We start from the raw sequence: 26352 nt of genomic DNA, 5'->3' as shown, positions 1-26352 counted from the left end.
AGTCCCTTTTCTGGTTCCCTGACTGGTCCCAGTGGCATCTGAGTGTGCACAGCAGGTGCCACACCACTGTGGGCAGCAGAGTGAGCACCTGAGCTGCAAGCTCCCAGTCTTCCTGGGGCAGTGCCACCCTCCACTAATCCATGAAATGCTCCCTTGAGCAACCTCAACTAGAACAATAAAAAGCCAGGGAGGGAAATGAGTGTATAGCTTTTATTCTCCACTGCTCTCGGATGAAAATATAATTCTCTCCAGCTGACCCAGGAATCTTTCTAGGGGAGTTTTTTGTTGGTTGGTTTTTTTGGTGAAACTATGTCAAATATGCTAAGAAGTACAGGCGCTAATGTAACAAACCAGTGTGTCCCTCACCCAGATCAATCGAAATGTTGAGGATATGGAGAAATTGGAATCCTCGCATATTGTTGCTGGGAATGTAAGCTGGCGCAGCCACTTTGGAAAACAGTGTGGCGGTTCTTCAAAATTTAAACCTAGAGTTACCCCATGACCCAGCAATTCCTCTCCAAGAGAAATGAAAACATGAACACACAAAAACTTGTACATGAATGTTCACAGCAGCAGTATTCACAATAGCCAAGAGGCAGAAAGAGCCCAAATGTCCACCAACTGATGAACGAATAAAGAAAATGTGGTCTGTGCATAGCGTAGAATATTATTCAGCCTTAAAAAGGAATGAAGTCCTGAGACCTACTACAACATGAAGGAACCCTGAAGACATCACAATTAAGTGAAAGAAGCCAGATACACGGATCTCATATCCATGATTCCATTTATGCAAACATAATTTTGTCCAGGTGAGTGGGAAACAGCCTGGATAGAAGATTTTCACTGGCAGGGGGTGGGTGTGGGGGGGTGCAGAGGGTAGTTACATTAAGAGGGAAGAAAGGATTCTGGGGCAGAGATGATAGCAGGGGAGTCAGGCCGCAGCCCAGAGCTAAGACCACGGCCCGACAGAGCCTGGACTCCACATGGACTGTGCCCACCTCCCTCCCTGAAGCCCTCAGTCCTGGTGGAGCCATTGGAATCTTGGACCACCATAAACCCTGAACTCTGGCCTCTCAATGAGTGATGCAACCCCAGCTCAAAGACCCCGTTCACTCACCCAATGCCCCTGATGGCCTTCATGTAGAGGCTCAGCTGCAGTTTCACAGAGCAGTTCATGGGGATCCCTGTAACCTGTGGCCACAAACATATACAATGAGGGTACTGGCCTCTCTCGTGCTCCAGGGACCCCTTCAAACCCCCTCTGACCTGGCTGCTCTTCAGAGGGTGGCCTTCCCAACTACATAGGCCCAGTGGCTGGCTTTCATTTGCTAAAGCAAAGCAATGGGTTGTCTTAGAAATGGTGTGCACATGCATCTGGGATCCCCTCAATTGATTCTATAGCCTGGCAGGTAAACACACACTTCCCCAGAAGCTCTAGTGCCCACAGCCTCAGTGGAGCCTTCTAGAAACGTCTAGAAATGGGAAAACCCAAGCCTTTTCATCTGTCCTCTTAAGGCTACATTTTCCAAAGGGTGGGATAATATTTTAAGGTGAACCCACCACTCTCCACATTAAATAATATAGGAGTTCATGGTGAAAAAGTCACTCCCCTTTCAACTCATTTCCTGCTTTTCCTGATCACCCCAAAGGGAAAGTCTTTGTCAGGAGCTTGCCTGGTCCTGAACTTGGCTCTAAGGCACCCACACCTGAGTGGACAGGCCTGGAGCTCAGCACCACTGGTGAGCCACAGTACTTTAAGCAGAGTCTAATTTTATTTTGCTTGTGTTTATTTTTACTGTTGCCTTCCTTTTTTTTTTTTCCTTTAATTTTGGAAACTTTTAAATATCCTATGTAAGGTAGTGATGTAAAGCTTCCTTGGTGCAGAAATTTATTTAAGAAAAAACAGCCAATAAGTAACAGGAGAAATGTCGCACATATATGAGTAAAGGCAGGAGGAAGGAGGGCATGGAGTAGTCAGGAGGTTAGAGTGCAAAGGCCCTGGCCCCTGGGTTGGAGGTCAGAAGACCATCAGGTTGCTGATTAGCTGAGCCTTGTTAGCTCACCTGCACAATGAATTTACTTTACACTCATCATGAAATTTTTGCCAAGCCAAAATAAGGTATGCAAGACAGCCACGGCTCAGGGCCAGGAAGGGCAGTGGCTGTTCTCCTTGGGCAGGCCAGTGGGCAGGCCCAGCACTCCACGACCTCAGGCCCCTGTGCCCAGGGGGCCTGGCCAGAGGCCTGGCTCCCATGGAGTGGGGAGGGTTTGGACTTGAGACCTCTGGCTGGATGGGAGTGAGGTTACGAGTGCAGAAAAGAACCCACCCAGCAGGCCCGAGGCTGCTCTCCTTGGAAAGGCCTTGGCTGGCACCTGGGAACCTGGGTACGGGCAGGTCCCACCATTCCCTGACTGGTAAGAGGGGCTGGCTCTCTGCGCTCCAGTGCTGGTGCAAATGGCACAGTCTATGCTCAGCACCTGCTTCCCTTCTGAGTCGGGAACACTGGTACATACCAGGCAGAGGGGACTATGTGACCAGCCCCCAATTAAAAACCCTGGGCAAAGAGTCTCTAATGGCTTCACTGGGAGACAGCATTGCCCACGTGCTGTCCTAGCTCTTTGCCCGGGGAGATGTGCCTTCTTCCTTTGCTGATAAATCAGAGCCGTGGGTGCAACTCTGTGCTGAGACCTGGGAGTCCTGCTAGGCTGTCATCGTATGAGGGTGGTCTTGGGGACCCCGACACAACCCGCCGGCCCTTTCCCTTCTCCAGAACAGTGCTGCACATTCTGGGGTCTCCCCAAGCCCTCCTGGCTGGTCCTTCCAGCTCTTGTGAGGCCACCACTGTGTGCAGAGCCCCACCCATTCCACGTACCCAGAGGACAAAAACAAGGCCACTCCTGAGCTCCCTTCCCAGGTTCAGGAGCAGGGGAGTGGCCGCCACACAGAGGTGGCTTCCAGGAGGCTCTGGGTTTTCAGAGCTGATGCCCAACAGGCAGCACACAGCTTCCTTCATCACCCTCCCCTCAAAGCGTTCGACCTTCAACAACAACAAAAAATTCAGAGCCGCTTCCTCTCCCTGTCTGCCCCAAGCTAAAGCTAACCAGAAAGCAGAGAAGCAGAAGGTGCCAACTTGAATCCCTATTTCCCAATGTGGGGGAGCAAAGAAAATCCACACTTTAAGACAACAGTGAGAGCAGGGAAGGGTCATGGTGGAATTCCCTGGGAGCCAGCAGAGAGTGGCAGTAAAATAAATTAGCCCAAAAGAGGGGAGGCAGATTGCTGAGGGGCCGGTGGTGGTTCCTTGTTAGTAGCCTGGAGAGTCTACAGGCCAGGGGGCAGAGAAAAATGGAGTCCAACAGCATCGTGCAGGAGAACTGTGACAAAGCCCCATGGTGAAGGCTGCAGGCATCCACTCAGGAAGCAGGACCCCACAGGATGTTTTAATCAGTAGTGGACACTGACTCTGACTGATGACATTTTACAGACAGGACAGAGAGGTACAAAAAATAGGGAGCACGGGAGGGCCATACATAGTATCCAATACCTTACTGGTCACTGCCTCTAGACAGAATGTAACAGGGGACAAATTCCCCTGAACCTACTTATCTACGAGATGTCCCAGCTCTTGCTGGTCCACAGGTACCTGGCACAGACAGAGGGTTGCCCCTGGCTAATCTGCAGGAGACCTACCAGGCTGATAATTCCTAATTGATTTACTGTCTTATGGACCTTTTATAGGGTCAATTCCCTTATAAAAGGATCATCAAAATCCTTGAACTCTGGAGTCAGGGTAAAGTAGGGACCTTTGATGTCTCGATGTTCTAGAAGCTATTGATGCCAAAGAAAGCCAGGCTTCTCTCCAGCCAAGCCCTGGGACAGCATTGTGCCTGGGAGAGAGGACAGGGTTTGGGGTGCACCATCAGATCCCCAGCCCCCACCCCACTTCCAGGGACTCACAGGGTGGAGGTCCAGAAACAAGGCATGTTCTTCAGGGTCAGGACGGATGCCAAGCACTGCCTCTGCCAGGACTGGGTCGGCGTTGAGGAAGTGAGGGTGAGACAGAAACAAGGGTGCATCTGGAAAGGAGGGGCAGAGAGGGGCATCAGGCCAGGGGAGCCTGTTGGCCCACGTGGGGGTCAGAAGGGAGACGCCACCTGCACAGCACCAACGGGAAAGAGCAGGATGCCAGCCAGGGTGGGCGGCACAGTCCTGCCACTCATCCAAACAAACTTCTTGGGCATCCAAGAGGTGCCAGGCACTGGGGACACAGCAAGCAACAAGCTCTGTGCTGGGGGAATGGCGAGCTGGGAGCCGCTGATTCTGGCAGGAGAGATTAAAGGAAGGAAGAGAAAACAAGAGTCTAGGTGGGAAGGCTGGCAGGAGCCAAAGCAGGTAGGTGGGGAGACGCCTGGTGGCCTAGGTAGGTGAATAGGAATTAGATGAGTTAAGGACAGAAAGGTAAGTCGAGGCCAGGTATGAACCTGGTGGGGAGGAGAGCAGCATCTCGAGCGCCAGGCCAAGCCGCTCAGGTGTGCACAGCTCTCATCAAGCTTCCTTTACGTCCAGGACAGAGCAAGACTCGGCTGTTTGGCCCCTTCTCTCCCAGAAGCCAGTGTGCAGGATGGAAGCCAGTGTGGGTGAGCTGGGGTGGGCTGTAGCCTCTGAGGGAGAAAGGGGCTCCCAGACCCTGAGGCTGAACCTCGCCATCACCCACGCAAACAAAGGCCAGGTCAAACTCACCCCCATGTGTTCAAGACCAGGCACAGCAAGGAGAAGAATGAGCTCCCTCCCCAGAAGTGCAAGAGCACTCAAACCAGGCAAAGCCACAGACACAGAAAGCAGGCTGGTGGCTGCGGCAAGGGGGGGCGTGGGAAGGGCTGGCTTCGTGGGTCTGGAGTCTCTTTCTGGGATAGATGGAAATGTTCTGGACTGGTGGTTGTATAAATGCCACTGAATCGTTCATTTCAAAACAGTTTTATGTTCCATGAATGTCACTTTAATAAAAAATAAACAGGGTGGGCAACAATGGCTCAGTAGCAGAGTTCTCGCCTGCCATTCCGGAGACCCGGGTTCCTTTCCCAGTGCCTGCTCGTGAAAATAAATAAATAGATAAATAAACAAACAAACAAAAACCTGAGGAGATCTCCCTCCCTACAACCACCAGCCCCTCCTTGGCCCCCCGCCACACGGTGGGGGTTCATGCTTATGCATGTCTGGCTTATTCCAGTTTCTGGGTTATTTCTGCTTTTTTTTTTTCTTAGCAAAGCCAAGCATTGGGTTGAAGTAAAAGCTGGGCAATTATTTTCGGTCTGACTTTATTTTTCCCAGAGTCCTCTTCCATTCACTGCCTTAACTTTCTCGAGCATCACTGAGGCCAAGACCTCTTCAAGTCTGCCACGTCGGATTCTCCTTGAGCTGTTACATAAGGTGCTTCCTGAAGTCACCTGCCATCGCTTTACTTCAGTAAAAATATTTTTAAAGGGAACTTTCTATCTTTCTAGTAATTGCCACAATTCGTAAATAGGTGGATAAACAATGGAAACCAAGAAATGCTGTAAACTCTAACTAAGGACTGCTACCTGGCCAGGCTGTACCTGCAAGCCGTTCTTTCTCTTTTCCCACTGGGATGATAAGTGTTAGAAAGATGGGCAGTACATCTCAGCACCCACAGAGACTGCCTCCAGGAAGAAACCAGAAGGAGGGAGAGAATGGAATAGGATGCCCTCTCACCCTGAAACTCAGTGTTTTTGAAGTCACATCCATGGACCCTTTAAATCTGTCTTGGGCACCCCAAGGTGCAGTGTCCCACACTTTGGAAATCCCTGTTCCCCATCCTCCTATCTCAATGGTGAAAGGATATGGACAGGGCAAATATGAGGATCCCCGTCTTTACAGGTGACAAAACTCTGGAGATCCCAAGCCTGACCTTTGAACATAAAGAACCTCAAACAAGCCCTGTCACCCCCAAACAGGAGGAGATTGAAGTGGATTGAACCAATGTGCCAGCACCTACCCTTGCTTCAGGCCTTAGGCCAGCTTGGTTTTTTTAAAAGCATGCATGCACAAATTCCTTTCCATTTTGTTTCCAAACTGAGAGAGACCTGCCCAGGCGATAAGTGGTAATTAATTTATAGCTTTATGGCACATCTAACCACACGTAATTGCCCAGGGTCATCCCTTATTATGATTAAAGGCCCTATTGGGCAAGTGAGGCCTTCACACAGCAGAGGATTTGATGCTAGAGAGTTCTCTGCTTCCCAGAAACGTTCAGAGCCCAGAAAGGGGCATGTGTGGACATTTCTTATCTTCAGAAAAGATGTCTCCGAAATAAAGACATGTGTGCACTAAAATCATGTACAGGGAGGTTCCTAGCAGCACGACAGTAACGGCCAAACAAGAGAAGCTCAGCGGCTGATGAAGAGGAGAAGGGGAAGTAAATCGAGGTCAGTTCTTGCTGTGGAATACTATACAGTAAGGAAAAATTTGCACCACAACCACCCATGAAGACACAGATAAATCTCATAAATGTGAAGCTACGTGAAAGGGAGTATGTACTCTGACTCCATTCACATACTGATCCCAAACAGGACAAGCCTCACCCACAGGCTTAGAGCCCAGGACAGTGATTGGGAAGGGGACATGGGGGCTTAGGGGAGGCCAATTGGGTTCTGCTTCTTGATCTGGGAGCTGGTTACCTAGGTGTGCTCAGTTTGTGAAAATTCAAACTGCACAATGATGAGGGTACTTCTCCGTATGTTCATATGGAGAGTTTATATCTATATGTATATCAATATTGAAATGTGAAAATTTTAAATAAGTATTTTTTAAAGCCTTAGCAGAACTTTTATTTTTTGGGGGGTGTGCATGGGCCGGGAATCAAACTGGGGTGTCCCACATGGCGGGTGAGCACTGCACCACAGAACCACCTGTGCACCTACCTAGCAGACTCCTGAATATCTTAGCACTAAGCTAAGGCAGTTCAAACCTTATCCCAAGTCTGCCATAGTACATGGACATGTGTTGCTTCTGCCCCACTGGCATCCACTCCCTCTTCTCCTGGCACCCGTACCCCAATTTTGGTGCTCCCCTACTCTAATACATGTGCTTCAAGTGGTGTTGGCCCCACCTATGGATCCAGGAGCACGTGATACAAGCCTGGCCAATCGGCATGTTCCACCCTTGGCTATGGTAATTGGTTCATAGCTGGGTATGTGATGCAAGGCAGACCCACCAGAGAGAATCTGGGGCTTTTGCTGGAATGAAGTGGCTCCAGGTGGCTCTTGTGCAGAGCTCAGAGGTGTGAGGATTGGAGTGTGGTGCAGTCCTGGGCAGTTACAAGGGGAGAGCCCCTGGCAGCAAAGCCAGCCCAGAGGGAAACCCATCTGGGACATGGAGAAAGACAGCTGCTGGCCACATCTGAGCTCTGGTCCCCTGCCCAATTCAAGGACCTGCCTCGGGCTTTTTAGTGAATGAACAAAGAAGTACCCTTTTAGGCCTAAGTCAGGTTGTGTCTGGAGTCTGTCATTTGCCATGTAATCTGTCCTAACATGCTGACTACCACGTCTGGGTATCAACCCCCAGTCCCCACCCTTCAAGCAGAAATTCTGTGGACGCCAGAGAGGAATGAACAGAATGAAAAGAGGACAAGGACAGGGTCGGCTGAGCAGGGCCGTGATGGGAGGTGGGCATTTCCAGGCCCCGTCCCCAGAACCTTCAGGGGTCCTGTTCTGCCTGAAATCGAGGAATCCATCCAATCTGCTGGCAGTCCTTCCTCCCATGCCCTGCTGCAAACCAGTGTTGCTGGAAGCATGTGACTTCCACCCACACGGTTCCCAAGGCAAACAATGAAGGTGCAAGTCCTTGGAGAGACTCCAGTAGGACAGAGAGCTGGTTTCCAGTTCACCAGCTCTGACCCCCAGTCACACCACAGCCTCGGGCCTCAGTTTCCTAAACAGACTACCCTCGTGCAGCCATACGTTCAGTTATTTGGTGAGCACACCAAGGTGCTGGGTGCAGCTCTACAAGCCAAGGATGTAGCAAAGAAGAATACAGGGCAGCCGAGCCTGGCCTTACAGTTACAGCCCAGGGCACGATGAAGACAACAAACAAGTAAAATGAAGTTCGCAGTCAGTGATTTCAGGTTGCGACAAGTGCCAAGAAGATCACGAAAAGATAATGCCAGGAAATCAAAGCCAGTTTCTTAGACGAGGTGACATCTGAGCTGAGAATAAAAGAAGATGAGAGAATGATCTGCCTGGACATCTGAGGAAAGGGGTCTCCATGCAGGGGGAGAAGGCCAACCTAAAGGCTCTGAGATGGGACTGAACTTGATATACTCTAGAATCAGGGAGAAGGCAGAGGAGCTGAAGGGGAGTGAGTAGGGGCATAGGAAGAAATTATTTTAGAATGGCTGGCAGGCTCAAGGCCAAGGCAGGGAGTTCAGGCTTCTCTATAAATGCAAAGGGAACCCTTAGACATTTTAAGAAAAGCCTGGGGTGACAATCTGAGTTTTGAAAGCTCCTCCTCCAGACAGAACCCTGCCCAACAAAACTTTAAGTGATGGAAAGAGTCCCCCACACTGCCCAGTAGTCTAGCCACTGAGCACACAAGGCTATTGAAGATTTGAAATGGGTCTGATGCAGCTGATGAATTGCATTCTTCATTGTACTTCATTTAAATCAACTTCAATTTAAAGTGCCACATGGGGCCAGAAGTAACAAACTGACCAGTCTGGGTAAGAACTATGGGTGGCAACCAGGCAACAGGGAGATTGACAGGGAGGGGGCTAGAGTTACTGGGTACCAGACCATGGCGGCCTGGCCCAGGCGGTGGCAGCAGGATGGGAGGGAGGGAGGCAGGACACAGGACTGACTCAGGAAAAGGAGCCGTGGGGCCTGCTGATTGCCAGCCGACGGGGTGAGGACGGGGGATCAGCTAACGTCCAAGTGTCTGAGCCGAACAATGAGGCGAAGGCATCTTGGGGACTGGCACATAAGCAAAAGACACAGACAATACCAGAGGTGACCTTGCCAGCATCAACTGTCACCCCCACCAGGAAGCCCCATCTGCCAACCGAGAGGACTTTGCAAAACAAGTTGGACCATGGCCACTGTCTGTCCCAGGGTGGGGTGAGGTACCTCCCCACCAAGCCTCACTCTCAAGCCACCTACTGCAGCGTGGTGGGCACAATAATGTCCCCCCCCTCCAAAGATGCCCCGGTCCCAATCCCGGAATCTGTGAATATGTTAGGTTACATGGCAAGAGGGAATTGAGGTTGCAAATCAGCTGACTTTAAAATAGGGCGAGCATCCTCAATAAACTACGTGGGCCCAAGGAAATCACAAGGGGAGGAGGGGTGAATCAGAGGAGGTGGGAGGACAGAAATAGCAACAGATAGATGCAAAGTTGCTGGCTTTGACGATGGAGGAAGGAGCTGCAAGCCAAGAAATGTGGGCATCCCTGAGAAGCTGGAAAAGGTAAGGAAGGGCATACTCCCCTAGGGCCTCCAGAAGGAACGCAGCCCTGCCCACACCTTGATTTCAGCTCAGGGAGACCTGTCAGAGCATACATCTGTGCTGCTTCAAACTACTGAGTTAGTAGGGATTTATTATGGCAGCAATTAACACACTGGGCTTTTTTTTTTCTTCAAGTTATCTTTCTGCTGCCCTCATTATTTCCAGCTTTATGGGCTTATCAAGAGTTCAGAGGCTACAGAATAGCAGATAAACCCCTCGTTGAGAACCACCCTCCTGCTCTCTGTCCGATGGGGGAGGGGCGACACACACTGAACTGGCAGGTGGGGTGGGGGAGGGGTGGCATGTCCTGAACCCCCAGGTGGGGTGGGGGAGGGGCGACACACACTGAACTGGCAGGTGGGGTGGGGGGGGGTGGCATGTCCTGAACCCCCAGGTGGGGTGGGGGAGGGGCGACACACACTGAACTGGCAGGTGGGGGGGGAGGAGCAGCACATCCTGAACCCCCAGGTGGGGTGGGGGAGGGGCGACACATACTGAACCGGCAGGTGCTGACATTCTGGACTCCGGACTCCACGCATGGGCAGAAGCCTTCGTTGGGTGGGTAGACGGACCCATTGGCAAATAAGGTGTTGGGTGCCACAAAGCGATAGGTGGGAATACCTTCAAACATCCCTGACTCCTTGTAGATGAGCTTCATGGACCTGCAGGAGAGACAGGAGGTGAGGGACCCACCCAGAACCAGGGGCCGCTGAGCGTTGCCCAAATCGGCCCACTGTGCCCCACCTGCGTGGCAGCACCCAGCTATAAACCATGACATCTCTCACCCCCGAAACTACAACAGCCTCTACCTGGGCTCTCTACCTCTACCCTCCCTCCCCATCTCGCAGCTCTTCTCCACCGCAGGATGGAACACAGCACTCCCCTGCCAAAGCCCTGAAATCACACCAGTCACAACAGGCGGCAGGTGGACACAGCCCAAGGGTCCCTTGGCTGATGACCGAGAAAGAAGAGGTGCTCTCTCCACGTGGTGGAGTGCACCTCAGCTCTGAAAAGGAGGGAGGTGCTGGCACAGGCCACACTGTGGTGGACCCCAAAAACATGAAGCTGAGGAGAGCAGCCAGACACAAAAGGGCTGATACCATGTTGAGTCCACATCCGTGAACTATGAGACAGAAAGTAGGTTAGAGATTATCAGGGGCTGCTGGGTCAGAGGGGATCGGGGGTCAATGCTTAATGGGGATAGTTTCTGTTTGGGGTGATGGGAAAGTCTCGGTAATGGATGGTGGTGATGGCAGCACAATGTTGTAGATGCAACTAATGCCACTGAATTGTACACTTAAAAATGGTTAAAATGGAAAATTTTATGTTATTCATGTTGCCACATAAAATAAAAATAAAAAATAAAAGCTGTATTACATTAAAAACAACAAAACCTGCTCCGGTCACCTCTAGGCGGTCCTAAGGTAAGAGCCAATGTCCACGAGGGCCTCCGGGGTTCAGCCCCTCCTCGGCTCACCCCCTCACCCACTTTACTTCATCCCATGGGCCCCCACACTGCTCCTCAGATACGCTCATCCCTGCCTCAGGGCCTTTGCACCTGCTACTAGAGTGTTTTTCGCTCCCAGCCTTGCATGTCAGACTTCAGTTCTCCCACCAGGTCTTGGTGCGGCTGTCACCTACTGAGGCAGCAATAGAACCATTCTCCCACCTCACCCCCACCTTATGCATCTCCAGGGTGGGCTGAACTTGCCCCCCAAAGGACCTCCTCACCCGCAGCACCTCAGAGTATGGCCTTATTTGGAAATAGAGTTGGTACAGATGGAATGAGTTAAATTAAGATGAGGTCCTATTGGAGTAGGGTGGCCCTTAATCCAATACAATGGATGTTCTGAGAAGATGAGAAGAGACACAGAGACAGACAGATGCACCAGGACAAGGAGGAGGCAGAGATGGGAGTGATGCCGCCACTGCCAAGAGCATCAAGGAAGGTCAGCGTCCCCGAGAAACTGGAAGGCAGAGAGGCGTCTCCCCTACAGGCTTAGGGAGCAGGGTCCTGCCGACACCCTGGTTTCAGACTTCGAGCCTTCAGACCCGAGAGGTGACCAATTTCTGTGGCTGTAAGCCAGGCTGCGGGCTTTGTTACGGCAGCCCTGGGTGACCAAGATGCCCTCCACCCCTTCACCCTGCTGCACTCTGCAAACAGGCTTGTGAATTGTAACGTGGAGTGTGGGTCACTGCACTGACCGATGGAGCAACCACGAGCCACAGGAGGCTACTGAGCCCTCGAAAGGGGCTGGTCCAAATCGAGAGGTGCTGTAGGAAATACGCTCCGGAGTTCTAAGACTAAATGTGGAAAAAGCTATTTTAAATAGCTCTTTAATAATGCTTTATATTGATGACATACTGAAATGATATTTTAGATATACTGGGTCAAATAAAATATATTATGAAAATTTATTTTGCTGGTTTCTTTTTTTTTTAATGTGACAGCTAGAAAATATAAAAATACACACGTGGCTTGCATTCTTTTTATTGGAAAGCACTGGATTAGATAATAGTATTATATTTATATTAAATTTCCTGATTTTTTGATCCCTGTAATGTGGCCATATAATAAAACATCCTAGGTTTTAGAAAACACATAAAGACATAAAGCTCAGTATCTCGAACTTAGTCTCAAATGGTTCAGGAAAAAAGACACAAAGAAAGAGGTGGCAAGTAATGATAGAGCAGATGGAACAAAACAGAACAGACTGGCTGATCTCGGTAAAGGGCTCATGGGAGTTACATGTACTTTCCTCTCAAGTTTAAAATTATATTCTTAAAAAGTGACACATGTAAAGCAAAAGCATTTTCAGTCTCTGACATCCTCCTTTCCTTCTTTGGCGGACTCCCCACAATAGGATGTAAGCTCCCCCCCCGCCAACAGGAACGGCCATGTCCCCACAACCTGGCATACAGTAGGAGCTTAATAAAAGTCTGTAGAAGGAAGGCACATAAGGTTCCCATTAGTTCATTCCTATGTAATGGACCTTTCAGGGGGACCAGAATGCAAGAGAAGATATAGCCACACCCAGAAGTGGCTGAGCACCCCCCCCATTACGCTCAGCCACAGGTGGGGTGCACTGGAGCTGCCACCTCTGAAGAGGCCACAGGACACTGATCTGGATGTTCCCCTACTGTGGGGGGCTGAATGGGTTCAGGCATGTTCTTCGTCGTAATTCCCATCCCTGTGGCGAGAGTCCCTTCTAGAGACAGTACCTCTTGAAGGTGGCCCACGGATTGAAGGTGGCTCTTAATCCAGAAAACTGGAGTCCTTTATAAGCAGAAGAGATTCAGACATTGTCAGAGAAAACCACAGGGAGCAGCCGGAAGAGAAAGGAGAGGACATGCCAGGTGATGTGCAGGGGGGACACAGCCAAGGAACCCAAGGGCCACTGGCAGCCTGCACTGAGATGTGACAGGCTTCAAGGAGAAGGCATCACCTTGCTAACACCTCTGTTTTGGACTTCTCAAAGCCTCAAAGTGTTGACCCCAAAAATTCCCATTGCTTAAGCCAATCCATGGTGGGATGATTTTCATATCGGCCTGGCCGACTAAGTCACCATCCCAAATGAAAAAATGCCTCCACTGGCAGCCAGCCAGTGGAGGAAGGGAGCCTACAATCTGCCTTCATTTCACACCTTGGTCCTTTCCTGCCCACCACTACCACCGTCGTGCCCCAAACCACTGCCAGCAGCTTCCTTCTGGGCCTCTCAAAAGCGTCAGCAGTTGGAGTTTGACTCATCATGATGTAAGCAAAGAGAATTCAAGATGGTGCCAGAAAGACCAGGGAACCTACGGCAAGCCAGCCCACTTTCCAAGTGCCACGAGCCATCTGGGAAGCAGGTCCCCGCTGCACAGGAGGCCCAAAATGCCCCACTGGAGCCATTACCGGCAGGCCTCGGGGCTGTAGAATTCCAGCGAGGAATCAGGAGTCATAAACGGCGCCCACATTTGCCCAGAAGTCCCGTTAATCATGTTGCACTGGTCGGAATGCCAGAAGTTGACCTGCAGGGAAGCATTCAGACACGGCCAGTTAGGGCAGCCAAGGTCTCCTGCAAAATGCTCTCAGGCGCCCCACTTCCAATTCAGAGCCAGGTGTGGACTTTGCCCTTTCATCCCCGAAACTCTTCCTTGACAGAAGCCAGATCACTTGGGGAGATGGCCCTGCACGGCGGTCAGAGAGCTAGCTGGGTAGCCGGTCAAACATGCAGAACAGTGAACACACCTTCCTATGCCCTCCCTACTGATACTTGAGCATATAACTTTGTTAAGACTTCAGTTCTTCATCTGTGAAATGGGTATATAACATACAGCTCCTGAACAAACAGAGCAAGGGGTGCAGTGTGCAGAAGAGTGGGAGGTAGGAAGTGGAAATGCTTGTCGTTCACCACAGAAGTCAACGGACGCCTCCTAAATGCAGAGAAAGTCAGGAAATAGCACAGAAGAAAAATATTTAAAATTGTAATGGTGGCCCCAAGAGACGCCAACACAGAAACTTTCAGAGTAGCTGCCTCTGGGGAGTAATACCTAGAGGAAACACAGCAGATTTTTCCCCTTCTGCCCAATGGATTTTTTAAAACCATGTGCATGCATATGTAGGCGTTCATATTTTTAAAACTAGCCAAAAAGAATCGACAGGCGAGCAATGAAGAAAATATGATCTATCCGGCAGCTGCTGACTGGGGTAAGAGAAGCTCTGCGGGTGATGGAGCAGAGTTCTCCTTCTGGCAACTGCCACTGGATTCCGCCCCATCCCGTGTACCTTTGGCCGTGCTAGAGGGCTGGCCCTCGCCAGGGAGGCGTGATCACAGGTCACGGGGACCGTGGAGCAAAGGTGATGTTCAGTCACCAGCCGTGAATTGGAGGGGGGAGTCAAGTGAGGACGTGGGGCTTCTCATGGTGGCAGTGGCTCTGCAGTAGGCCAGGGCTGGCAGGGGCTTGGGGCCTACGGGCAGAGGCGGGCACCGCATGGCCCAGGGAGGGGCTCTGCTAATACCCTACTGTTGGAGAAAATCAACTCCTAAGAAATCATTTGCATCAACCTAAGACATTAGCAGCTTCATCAAAATTAAGTTAGATGTGTCCTCAAAAAGTCAAACAGATAAAATAAATTTAGTTTGAAATGCTAGTGATCAATGAAAGGGAGGGGTAAGGGGTATGGTATGTATAATCTTTTTTTCTTTCTGTTTTTGTTTTATTTTTCTGTTGTCTTTATTTCTTTTTCTGAATTGATGCAAATGTTCTAAGAAATGATTATGATGGTGAATATGCAACTATGTGATGATATGGTGAATTACTGATTATATATGTAGAATGGAATAAGCATATGTTACAAATGTTTGTGTTTCTTTCTTGTAATTTTTTTTAAAAAATTAAAAAAAAAAAAAGTCAAACAGAATTTCACCGTATGACCAGCAATCCCACTTCTAGGTAAACACCCCAGTGAACTGAAAACACGATGCTTACACGCCAATGTTCACGGAAGCATTATTCACAACAGCCAAAAGCTGCAAACAACTGCCCATGGACAGATGAACGGATACACAAAACGTACACACACAACGGAACGTTATTTGGTCATAAAAGAAATGAGACTGTGATGCATGCCACCACGTGGATGAATCTTAAAGACTTCATTGCCGAGTGAACGAAGCCAGACACAAGAGGGCAAATACTGTATGGCTCCACTTTTTTATGAAATCTCTAGACTAGGCGAATCCATAGAGATAGTAAATGAGAGGTTAGCAGAAGCTGAGCAGGAGGAGAATGGGGAGCTGCTGCTTAAGGGGGACAGATGAAAAAGCATTGGTGATGGTGGTGATGGCAGCTCAACATCATGAATGTAATTAACGCCGCCGAGTTGTACATTCCAAAGTCGTTAAAATCGGAAATCTTAGATTATATGCTATTTTTTTTATTGCGGCTAACATAGAACAAAATATTTTATGCTATTTGTTACAATGTAAAAATGTTAAAAAAAAAAAAAAAAGAAAAAAGAAACAAACACTAAGCACACAGGATTCTCATCGCATCCCCTGGAATAGGTACGATGGCTGGAGAGTGAGCTCGCTGACAGGCACCAGCCCCAGGCCTCCAGCAGGGAGGCAGCTTCCTGGGTGGAAGTGACACCACTGCCCGGCCCTTTTCATGCAGATCAAAAAAAGGCCATGGCGATGAAAAAAGCAAATTGCAAAAACGGACACCCAGTTTAACTTTGTGATGTTCAAAGAAGCAAAAAAAAAAAAAAAAAAAAAAGTTTTTTTTTAAACATTATATTTTCTATGTGTGCAAAGGGCTAAAAATAGACAGAAAGACTGCACCCCATACTGCTAAGCATGGGTTTCCTCTGCAATTGGAGCTGGGGGTGGCACGAAGGGGGACCTGTTCATTATGTTCAGCTTGACTGTTCCAGTACATTCTTTAATGTCAACGTCTCTGTGCATCTCTAGTAGGATATTTTCACATGCTTCTGAAGTGAGAACCAAAGGAAGGAAACCCTTGACTCCCAGCGCCCAGTAGGACCCTGCGAGACCCAGAGCGCCCTGTGCCCCCGCTACAGGAAATCCCGACCTCCCCAGGGCCTGGCGATGGACCGATGCGACTTTGCCCTCCCAAGTTTGAAGCGAGACAGACCTCGCGCCCTCACCTTGCTGAGGCCGTTCCACCTGTCCACCTGGTGGATCCTGCTGAAGTCTTTGAACCCCGTAAACACGGTGAAGAGTCCAGAGTGGGAGTTGTTGAGCTGCAGACAACAGCAGAGAAACTGCATGTAGAGGCTGGGGATGCGGCCGGCCCTCAACCTGCCTGTTTATCTGGGCTGTGCCCCCTCCTCTGACGGCAGGGGCCTGCTCTGTCTCACTCACTGCTGCATGCCCCGTGTCCAGGGACCAAGGGGAGAAGGAGGTCTTGGGGGCTTTCTGGTTGGGACACTCCGCTGATTACAAGGCTCAATGGAGCATCCTGCTTTTCCTTCCCAATGCAAGGAAAGTCTAACTCTCCTCCCAGGCGTGTCAGGGAACACAGTCCCCACAACTTAAATAAAGCATGGCACGTGACCTTGTTGGTCAATAGGAAAGCGGCAGCAATGGCACGTCACTGCCATGGACACATCAGGGGCCAGTGAGTAATTCACTGTGCCTCCTGCAGTGACTGTGTGTGTGAAGTGTGTGTCAGGACAGAGCATCCTTCGGCCTGGGACCCTGGGTGATGACAATGAACAGAGGGCCCCCTGCTCAGCCACACTAGACATGCTATGTGAGCAGGAAATAAACTGTGGTTGTTTCAAGCTACTGAGAGTCCAGGGATGCTTGTTACAGAAGCATAACGTGGCTTATCCTAACTGAAACAAGACCCAGTATTAGTTGAGCATTCTCTACATCATAGGCTCCAAGCTTTGGCACTCTGAGGGCATCTGCTAGAAGCAGTGGCTTCTAATTAAGAACAAAGACATGCAAATCGTGAAAAGAAATGAGCAACTCCTGGATCAAATGTGGAAGTGCTATATGATGTAAGGTACAGCACACATTAGGAACTCATTGAAGGGTTTCTGGCCAAAGGGCTAAATTGATTACCAACTGGTTAAGCAAACAGGCTCCAGAGCAGGCCCAGCTCAGAGCTCAGACTGGCCTCTTACCAGGTAGGGGCTTTTAGGGCATGACCTGCCCTCACTGATCCTCTGAGTACTGCAGCCATCACGAGGAGAGAATAACAGAGGTGGCAAGAGTATTAAAAGAGCTAACGTGTAGAAGTGCAGAGCACAGCACCTAGGACCTAGTAACACTTCAAAAGGCTAGTCTTTATTTTTATTATTACTGTTAATATTATTAACAAATGCTCACCCAATAGAGTACTTCAGTAATAGTTATAATAGACAAAGTATGTCAGAGACTGCTATTTTCTACCCCCAAAAATCCATTTTCTCCTTTCTGCTTCATAACAAAATCCAAATCCTACTTAGGGCACCAAGGTGCCCAGCTAAAAAGCTGTATTTCCTAGCTTCCCTTCCCCTCCTTTCCCTTTGGAAAGCTCCCAAAGAGGGAGGCAGCTGGGACATCCTGTTTTGTCCTTAACTCCTCTCCTTCCCCATGCTTCTTCCTTCCTGCTGCCTGGAATGTGGACGTGAGAGCTGAAGTTCTAGAAGCCATCTTGGACCATGAGGTAATCTGCAGTGTGGAACACATGCCCTAAGGACGGCAGAGCAGTGTAGTGGAAGGATCCTAGATCCCTGCAATCTATGAAGCCACCAGTTCAACAATGAACTGCCAACTGCTGGACTATTGTTCGGGGATTTCCATTACAGACAGTTAAACAGATTATAGCCACACATGTGACTTTATAATAATTTTAATTGGCAAAGCATGTCAAAGTTTATGAAATGCTTTTACATAATCATGCCACTTACCCCAAACTTGCCAATTTATCCACACACCCAGAACCTGTGGTCCTGGTCAAAAACATATTGAGCAGCTATCACCTGCTAGGTATAGAACTGTGATTTACCACCCACCCCCCAGAAAACTCTAGACCAGATGAGCAGAGCCCAAAGAGAGGGTTGTGCTGGAGCAATCCAGAGGGCTCATTAAAACTCGTGGTTGAGGGAGCCTAGGTCAGGGGTCAGAGGTCAGGGATCCAACCCTACATGGACCAGATCTTAACTCAGGAACCCAATAATTGACCTACCAGGTAACCCAGGGTCAGGATTAAGAAAGAGTTGGCAGCTCAGAGCCGACATTTGTGATCTGTCTCCCCAGCATCCATCCCCCTTTCTTCTAGCAACAGCCTCTGATTTTCTAAGCCAAGCCCCAATCGCATTATTTGAGCCCTGATCAAGCTGCACCTGAACCCATCAACAGAGTTTTCAGTTATACAAACCAGTCCACTGGCTGTTTTGCTCAGGACAGTATAAGTAAGGTTTCCTGGCATTTCCAACCCACAGCCTCTGGACCCCCAGCCATGGTCAGCTCCAAACGAGCTGGTGATTAGGCTGCTAGGACCAGACACAGGCCTGGAACTCACAGCTTCTCGCAGGGCCACACTTACCTCGGCGAACAACCCGAACTTGCCGTCGAAGGGGAACATGCCTGGGAAGTACTTATTGATGAGGTTCACGAGAGGGTCCTCGTAGCCCCACATGATCTCACCAATGGTGCGGTTCATGAAGGCGCGCTCGCCGAAGGTGCTGAGTGCCATGGTGATGAGCAGCTTCAGGCTCATGGGCTTGTCCTCCATCATCACCGCCGCGCCCTGCAGAGGGGGTGGATGCCGCACTGGGAGGCCGGGAGCTGGGGCCCTTCCCCCCGCCTCCCAGCGGGGCTCCCTGCAGGGACCCTGTTCGGGGAAGCATTCAAGACCAGGAGGGGCCCTGGGATGGACATGGGGGGTCTGGGGCATCCAGAACCATCCCTGGGCCTTTAGTAACAGGTTCACTGTTGACTCTTGCAAACCACCTGCCCTCACCCCCCAAATTCAGGGTAAGTTACTCCCACCCCCAGATCCGCAGGAGGTAGAAGGGATGGGAACATGCAAGGCTATAGCCACCCTGAGGGGCAGCAGTGCCAGAGAACAGACCCAACACAGATCTGGGCAATCCTGTCTGCGCCCTGGATTAAGCCATGCCTGAAACCAATCCATCCCCTGTCTGTTCAGCACCATGAGCCCATTAATTCCCTTTTTGCTTGAGCCAATTTGGAGCAGGTTTTGGTATCACTTGTAACCAAGAGTCTTAATGGAGACACGACTCTACTTCCTTATCGCCTGCTTCCCAAACACCAAGAGCTCCGTATGTTCACCCATTCTACCCAACGCGTGGGTATTGGGAACAAAAAAAAATTATTTTTCTTTTAATTTTTACTTTCCTTTGGAGACAATGTTTTGATTGCTACTTTGTTTCATTTGAGGCAACTCATCAAAAAGCCAATTTCCACCACGAGGGTTTTCTAAAACACCGGCTATGAAGGCTTGGCTCCATGGGGACATAACAGGGTCTCCTTTTATCATTTCTTAAAAAGCAGTATGTGCATGTTTTGTTTTGTTTTTTAATGTATAAAAAGACATAAAATAAACATCAGCCCCTCTCTAACCTCTGCCCCTCCTCTCCGCATTCTCCTGGGGTGGTCTTGGGGACCCCCAACTCCCACAGTAAGCTGTCAGTAAATGCCAGCAGTCACTATAATTCTATGATTCTCGACTCCTCAGAACAGACTTGCCCACATGCTCTCCAGCAAGTGGGGCAGGTGATGAGGTGGCCCATGGGTGCCCGGTCCAGTCCCCCACTTGGGGCCTTGTTTTAGGAGACGTCCGACTAGGAAGCAAACGACAATGACTTTGGCCAGTATTTCCAAATCAGAGACAGGACAGCATGCCTGGGAAACTCAAAATTCACCAGGACAGTAGAGAGAGCACTGGACTGAGAGTCCAGGCCATGGGGAGCTCCCGCCAGGCCTGAGGGTCACCCCAGGGTCCACCCCATGGGAGGAGAGCGGGGTGGGAGGCGGGGCGGGAGCAGGGCCGGGCGACCGCAGAGGGCAGCCTCACCAGGACCAGGATGTTGGGCGTGATGATGTAGTCGCTCTCCAGGCCGCAGGACTTGGCGGGCTGGAACTGGAAGCTGCGGTACTCCAGGAAGGACACGGTGTCGTTGCCGTTGAAGGTGATGTTGCTCTTGTGCCTGAATTCCCTGGGGGAGAGGACGCTGGCGGGAGCTCCCCAGCGTGGTGTCACGGGGCCCACCCACACTTACCTGAAGGGCCCTGGGATGGCCATGGCCAAGCTGAGCTCAGCCACCTCCCCAAGCCTGCCCCTCCTGCCATCTGCCCACCCCTGCACCCAGCACCACCGTCCACCCAGCCTTGCTCCTGCCCTCCCTCACCCACCGCTACCAACCTCTCCGCGACTTTCAGATCCACCCCCGAAGAGTCCCAAATCCCAACACTCCACCTCAGCCAAGCCGCCACCATCCCTGGCTAAGATGGGGTGACCCACCAGGCTCCTTCCACGTATCCCTGCTCTTTCTAGGGCGTGCAGTGTAGCACAGTGTTAGGAACATGGACTCGGGGGCCAGGTGACCAGGATGCAAATCCTGCCTCCAACACTTACCACCTGTGCCTCAGTGTTCCCATCCATGAAATGGAAGTAATACTAACATGATGTTAGCAAGCAACATGAACAGAGTGCTTGCTTATACTGTACGCCAGGCACTGGGCTGAGGGCTTCACACTAACTCTCACTCAGTCCTCAGAACCACCCTATGGCAAACACTGCTATCTCACTTTACATATGGGGAAACTGAGGCCCAAAATCAGAGAGCTGGTGAGTGGCAAAGCCACATTTCCAACCCAGGCAGTATTCCAGAGTCCATGGTCCCATGGACTGGCCCAAGAGAAGCAGTATGACCTGAGACAAACTCCACCATCTTTCCAGGACTCAGTTTCTCCACCTGTAAAATGGGGTGATAATGCTTCCTGCCTCGCTGGGTTGTTGCATCCAACAGGAGGAACAAGGCAGAAGGGTGCCTTGGGAACCCTAAGGCTGGCAGTGGTGCCACCAGGCCCCAGGGCTCTGTGCCCAAGGGGGAATGTTAACCTAGGCTCCTGCCTCAGGGCCTTTGCACGCCCACAACAGCCTTTCCCTGGATCCCTGTATGGTCTGCTCCCTACCCAGTCAGGTTTCTGCTCCCAGTCTCCTTCTTTGAAACCACACTGGTCATCTCTTCTAGAAGCATCCCCGCCCCTCCTTGACTGCTATCTTCTTAGTACTGGACTCTAATCTATGATTTTACTGATTCATCTTCATCCAACCCCCAACTTGACTGCAAGCACCCCAGGGGCAGGCTTATGTCCATTTTATCCACTGTTGGGTCTGTACCTAGAACAGTAGCTGGTACCTAGCAGGTGTTCAATAAACATTTGTTGAATGAATGAATGAATGGATCGGTGAGTGCATGAACAAGCGAATAAATGAATGAATGCGTGAACGCATGCTGCCAACTCTGATCAATCTTTCTGGCCACAAACCTCAGACACATTTGTTGATTTTTTTCATCTTGGTTCCCCGGAATCCACCTGTGCCTCTCAAAGAGCTAGAACATTTCCTGACCATCCCATTTCCAGGAAAGCCTGAACAGGCTCAGTCACGCTTCAGGGGTGCTCCCGGCTCCACAAGCCACAGATAAAGCTCCGGAGGGTGGGTCCACAGCCTGCCCCTACACCATCCCCAAGGGCCAGGGGCAAGCTGGGGAGCCTGCCTGAGCCTGAGTCCCTGTCTATAAACTGGGCATGATTAAGTGTGGGGTTGTTATGAGGATTCATAGGGTAAGGAATGTAATGAAAAGGGAGATACCCTTGTTTCCTGTATCCATCACATCCCAGGTGCCCCGTCTTCACCTCCTCTGAATGTATCATCAGCTCGTGTGAGTGTCCTGACAACCTGATGAAGTGGCTGTTGCCTTGTTGTCATTATCCTCACTGGGCACCTGGGTAAATTGGGGCACAGAGGTGCCACAGAGGAGTAAAGTCCCCTCCCCAAGGCCACAGTCAGGGGCAAGGCAAGGCCAGAAAGCAGAGGTGCCATGGGTACTCGGTCAGCGTGTTCCTGCATGAGCCTTCCTCGATCCCTCCATCCAATGAATGAATGAGTGGATGAGAGAAGAAGTGGATATGTGAGTGAATGAGTGAATGAATATGGGAATGCAGGCTGCCAACTCTGACCAACATTTCTTCCCAATTTTGGTCTCTGTTTAAAACCTTCCAGTGGCTTCCCCAGGGCTGTCCTGCCATGGCCCACCGGACCCATCTCATACAAGCTCCCCCATCTTGGCAGCCCAGTCATGTTGCCTCCTCTGCTCTCAAACATCCCCTGCCCCTTCCTACCTTCGAGACTTTGCATGTGCAAAGCCCTCCACCTGGAATGCCCTTCCCTCTCCTGCCTAGCACTGTTTTGTCATTTCAATTCCATACCTTCTCTACACTTACATTTCCTTTGGTCCTGGGCCATCAGGAGACAGAGAGCTTATCTGTCACCATCATGTCCCCAGTGTCTGGCATGCAGTGCACACCCAGGAAACACTGGCTCAGTATGACAAATTGCTCCTCTGAGACCTCTCATCACCACATTCCAGGCTCTGTCGCATCCCTCACCTGCTCTCCACCCTCCAGAGTGCTTGCCTGGGCCTCAAGTCCCAAATGGGGCCCTTCTCTGACCTTGTCTCTTACCCCCTCCTCCCAGCTCCTTCTCCCCAATCACACTGGCCTCCCTGCTGCTCTTCAAACACTACATGCTCTTTCCTGCCCCAGGGCCTTGGCACTTGCTGTCCCCCTGCCAGGAACACCTCTCCCCATGGCTCACTCCCTTGTGCAAAATGCCAAGAGGCCTTTCCAGGCCCCCCTACCTAAGATGGACAAAATTGTGCACACACACGCGCACATACACACACACACACAGACAATTCCCTTACCCTGCTGGACTTTTCTTTACAGCACTTAATACAACTAGCCATCACATTATATATTCATTTACTTATTTCTCATCTGTATCCCTAAATCTAAGCTCTGAGGCTGGAACTTTTTCCCATCTCATTCCCTACTGTGTACAGAGCTTCGAACAGCAGCTGGCACCCAGTAGGTGTGCAACAAATGTGTACTATGTGAATAAATGAATGGGTTACCCTGGATGGGTCACCAGGGCAGTAGGGTCAGGCCCTGTGAGGGCTTAGCTTGGAGAGCAGGTCCTGGCTCACCTAGTGGCCAACCCTGAATGTATGTGCATGCATGTCTGTCTGTATGTCTTTGTCCGTCTCTCACACACATACACCCTGCAGGCTGCTCCATGCCTCCGCTGCCCCACCGCTCCACAGAGGGCCTCTCGGGCACCATCGCTTTCCCCTCCCCTGTCTGCCTGCTGCAGGAACAGCCCGGCAGCCCCACCCCAGCTGGCTCCAGTCCCCTGGGTGCAGCCCTGCTCCTTACCTGTACACGTAGGGCCCGCGTTCCCGCACCTGTGGCCTCCCACCCTTCAGGATCTCGCTGGGGTTGACCACGTCGAAGAAGTAGACGGAGAGGTAGAAGGGGACGGGGATCTCCTTCCACATGTTGAAGGCCAGGCTACTGGGGTCGATGCGCACGTTCTGCGGGGACAGGACAGGCACACCTGAGAGGGGGCCGCGGGGGGCCGCCCACCTGCCCTGCCCCGCGGACCCCACCCCCAGCAGCTCGGAGTGGGGAAAAGCCTAGGCACACGCTGCTCTAGCGCCTGGAGTCCACAGAAGTAAAGTAACAGTGTCACCTTGGCAGGGCCACAGCCCCCAGTGCTTCAACAAACACTGCCCACGGCGGCTGCGAGGGTGCCGTGCACGCTGGCTGACACCTACCATCAGGTGACTTTAAGTAACCATCCCCCTCAAAAATGTGGGTGGACCTCACCCCATCACTCAAAAGACCTCAGAGCAAAAGCTAAGGTTTCTCAGAGAAGAATTCAGCCTCCAGACTGCAGCCTCTACCCCTGCCTGAGCCTCCCGCTGCAGCCCTGCAACCTTCAGACATGCCCGTCCCACAGTCTCACAAGCCAATTCTCTTAAATAGAGCATTTATCAGGGGACCATGCAAACAGGCACAGGGAGGGGACCTCCATCTGATGGAGGCCTGCTGTGCAGCTGGAGCCCATGGCTCCATACAGGAATGTGAGCTCCGTATAGCCAGATGAAGTCATTCATTCATTCACTCATTCATTCATTCAACAAACACTAAGCACCTACTACATGTCAGGCCATGTTCTAAGAACTGTGGATAGGACAGTGAACAAGACAGACCCAAATCCTCAACTCTGTGGAGGCTTATATTCTAGTGGGGCAAGTCAGATGTTAAACTACTAAGGTAAATGCTATATGACAGAGGCGGAGAAAACAAAGGAGGGTAGGGAAGAGGATTGCAAGTTTAAACAGGATAATCAGAAAGGTGAAATGTAGAAAAAATAAACAAAAACCAAAAGCCAAGCGTGCAAGCATAATTCAGTGGTAGAATTCTCGCCTGCCATGCAGGAGACCCTGGGTTCGATTCCCAGTCCATGCACTTCCCAAACAAATGAACAAGCAAAATAAACAAACAAAAATTCAACAAATGGTGCTTCAATAATTGTATACTCGCATGGAAAAACAATGAAATGTAACCCTGCCATATAGCATGCACACACACACACAAAAAAAACAAAAGCCAAAATGAATGAAAACGAAAACAACAGGCAGTGAGGGGGAGAATCTGTGGTTTCCAGGAGAGATGAGTTCTACACAAAAGGAACAGCCAAGTCATCTGGCTCTCCTGTGTGATTTGGCCACATGAGTTGGCCTTTTTAGCATTTAAGACACTGTTACAGAAGGCTCCAGAAATCCTGGATGCACAAGGGAGTTTCTTGACTCCTTAAGCAACTTGCAGATTACAAACTGGATTTGCCTAGACCTGCAACCTTAAAGCAGACATATTTTCAGGCGCGGGGGCCTGAAGGTCTGTAAATATTTTGCCTTCCAGGTTAAGACTGGGATGCAGAAGGATTTATCAATATTTTTTTTAACACTAAGAATCATTGAAGAGGATTAATGTAAACATAATGGGGTTGGGGTTCGGATCAGGATGAAGCATGGGATGGATTCTCTTGCTGTGATGCAAATGTGTAAAATAAAGATTCTATGACAGGAAAAAAAAAAAAAAGGAACAGCCAGTGCAAAGGCCCTGGGGCAGTGCATGCAGTGGGGGGTTAGCTCCAAAAAGGAAGGAAGCCCTGAGACATGCCACTACCTGCACGAACCTTGAAGACACCATATTGAGTGAGACAAGCCAGACGTGAAAGGACAGATACTGCGTGATTCCACTTTATATGAAATAGCTAAAATTGGCAAATTCATAGCAACAAGAAAGTTGATTCGAGGCTTCCAGGGGCTGGGGGGGAGGGGAAAATGGGGAGTCGCTGCTTAATGGGGACAGAGTTTCTGTTCGGGGGATGACAAAGTCTTGGGGACGGACAGTGGTGACAGCTCAGCACCGTATATGTGATCACACTCACTGCACCACACACTTGACAGGGTTAGGTGGGAAATTCTGTGTCATATCTATCTAACCAGAATAAAAACTAAAAGCAAAAAAGGCCTGAGGCAGAGAGGTGCCTAAACAGAGTTCCAGGCCCAGCAAGGTGATCAGTGGGGCTGGAGCACAGCTCTGAGGGGGCACCAGTTTTGCATGAAAAGCCAGAAATGTAGGCATTTGTGTGAAATCCCCCCATTTATAAAGCCTGGCAATAAGTTCGTTTTCTTAAAAAGCCCAAGGAAAGGGGCCCAGGGCCAACTCCCCAGGTTTGCCTACAACCCCTGCTCCTCCTCCAGCTCTGCAGTCCCCTGCATGGCAGGGAGGTCCCCCAATTGTGCCCCAAGACCCACTCCCAGGGCACTCACATCCCTCACAGCCCAGGCCCCGCCAGGCTGATGCCCACAGCCCGATGTCACCAGGCCAGCAGCTGGCCGGCTCATGTCCCCTCCCCTTCTTCCAAACATGGCCTGCAGGACATGGATGGCCACCCACCATCCCCAGGACAGCCACAGCCACAGGCAGAGGCTCTGGAGCACATGAAAGGTTGAGCCGGGTCTAACTGCACATAGACAGCATTTAAGTGAAGAAAAGTTGAACTCGTTGCCAAGAATTAAAAATTGGGAGAGTTTATATAAAATCCACATTTGTGGGTTTCCTTGAATGAAATCAGGAATCAGACACTTGCCTTTGGGTGTAATAAGTGTTTATCGTTAAGGACACCTTCCGACCAGCTGGTATAGCTGCCGGTGTCAACTCATGTTTAGGA

General features: G+C 50.5%; 1 protein-coding gene across 4 annotated transcripts in view; it reads right to left on the bottom strand.

The window, feature by feature from the left end:
- Positions 1 to 26352, bottom strand: part of SCARB1 (scavenger receptor class B member 1) — a 76515-nt gene that overhangs the window by 11127 nt on the left and 39036 nt on the right. For all 4 annotated transcript variants that reach the window (XM_077159571.1, XM_077159569.1, XM_077159570.1 and 1 more), the window contains exons 2-9: positions 23484 to 23641; positions 20056 to 20197; positions 18562 to 18765; positions 16169 to 16264; positions 13412 to 13527; positions 10012 to 10178; positions 3959 to 4077; positions 1118 to 1191 (exon numbers count right to left, since the gene is read on the bottom strand). In XM_077159571.1, the coding sequence (XP_077015686.1) occupies positions 1118 to 1191; positions 3959 to 4077; positions 10012 to 10178; positions 13412 to 13527; positions 16169 to 16264; positions 18562 to 18765; positions 20056 to 20197; positions 23484 to 23641 (1076 nt within the window). The remainder of the gene's footprint in view (positions 1 to 1117; positions 1192 to 3958; positions 4078 to 10011; positions 10179 to 13411; positions 13528 to 16168; positions 16265 to 18561; positions 18766 to 20055; positions 20198 to 23483; positions 23642 to 26352) is intronic.

The sequence above is a fragment of the Tamandua tetradactyla genome, chromosome 5 (assembly GCF_023851605.1).
Source record: "Tamandua tetradactyla isolate mTamTet1 chromosome 5, mTamTet1.pri, whole genome shotgun sequence".
Taxonomy (NCBI): domain Eukaryota; kingdom Metazoa; phylum Chordata; class Mammalia; order Pilosa; family Myrmecophagidae; genus Tamandua; species Tamandua tetradactyla.
Note: the sequence above shows the minus strand (reverse complement) of the source record. Positions and strands in the feature narration are given on the sequence as shown.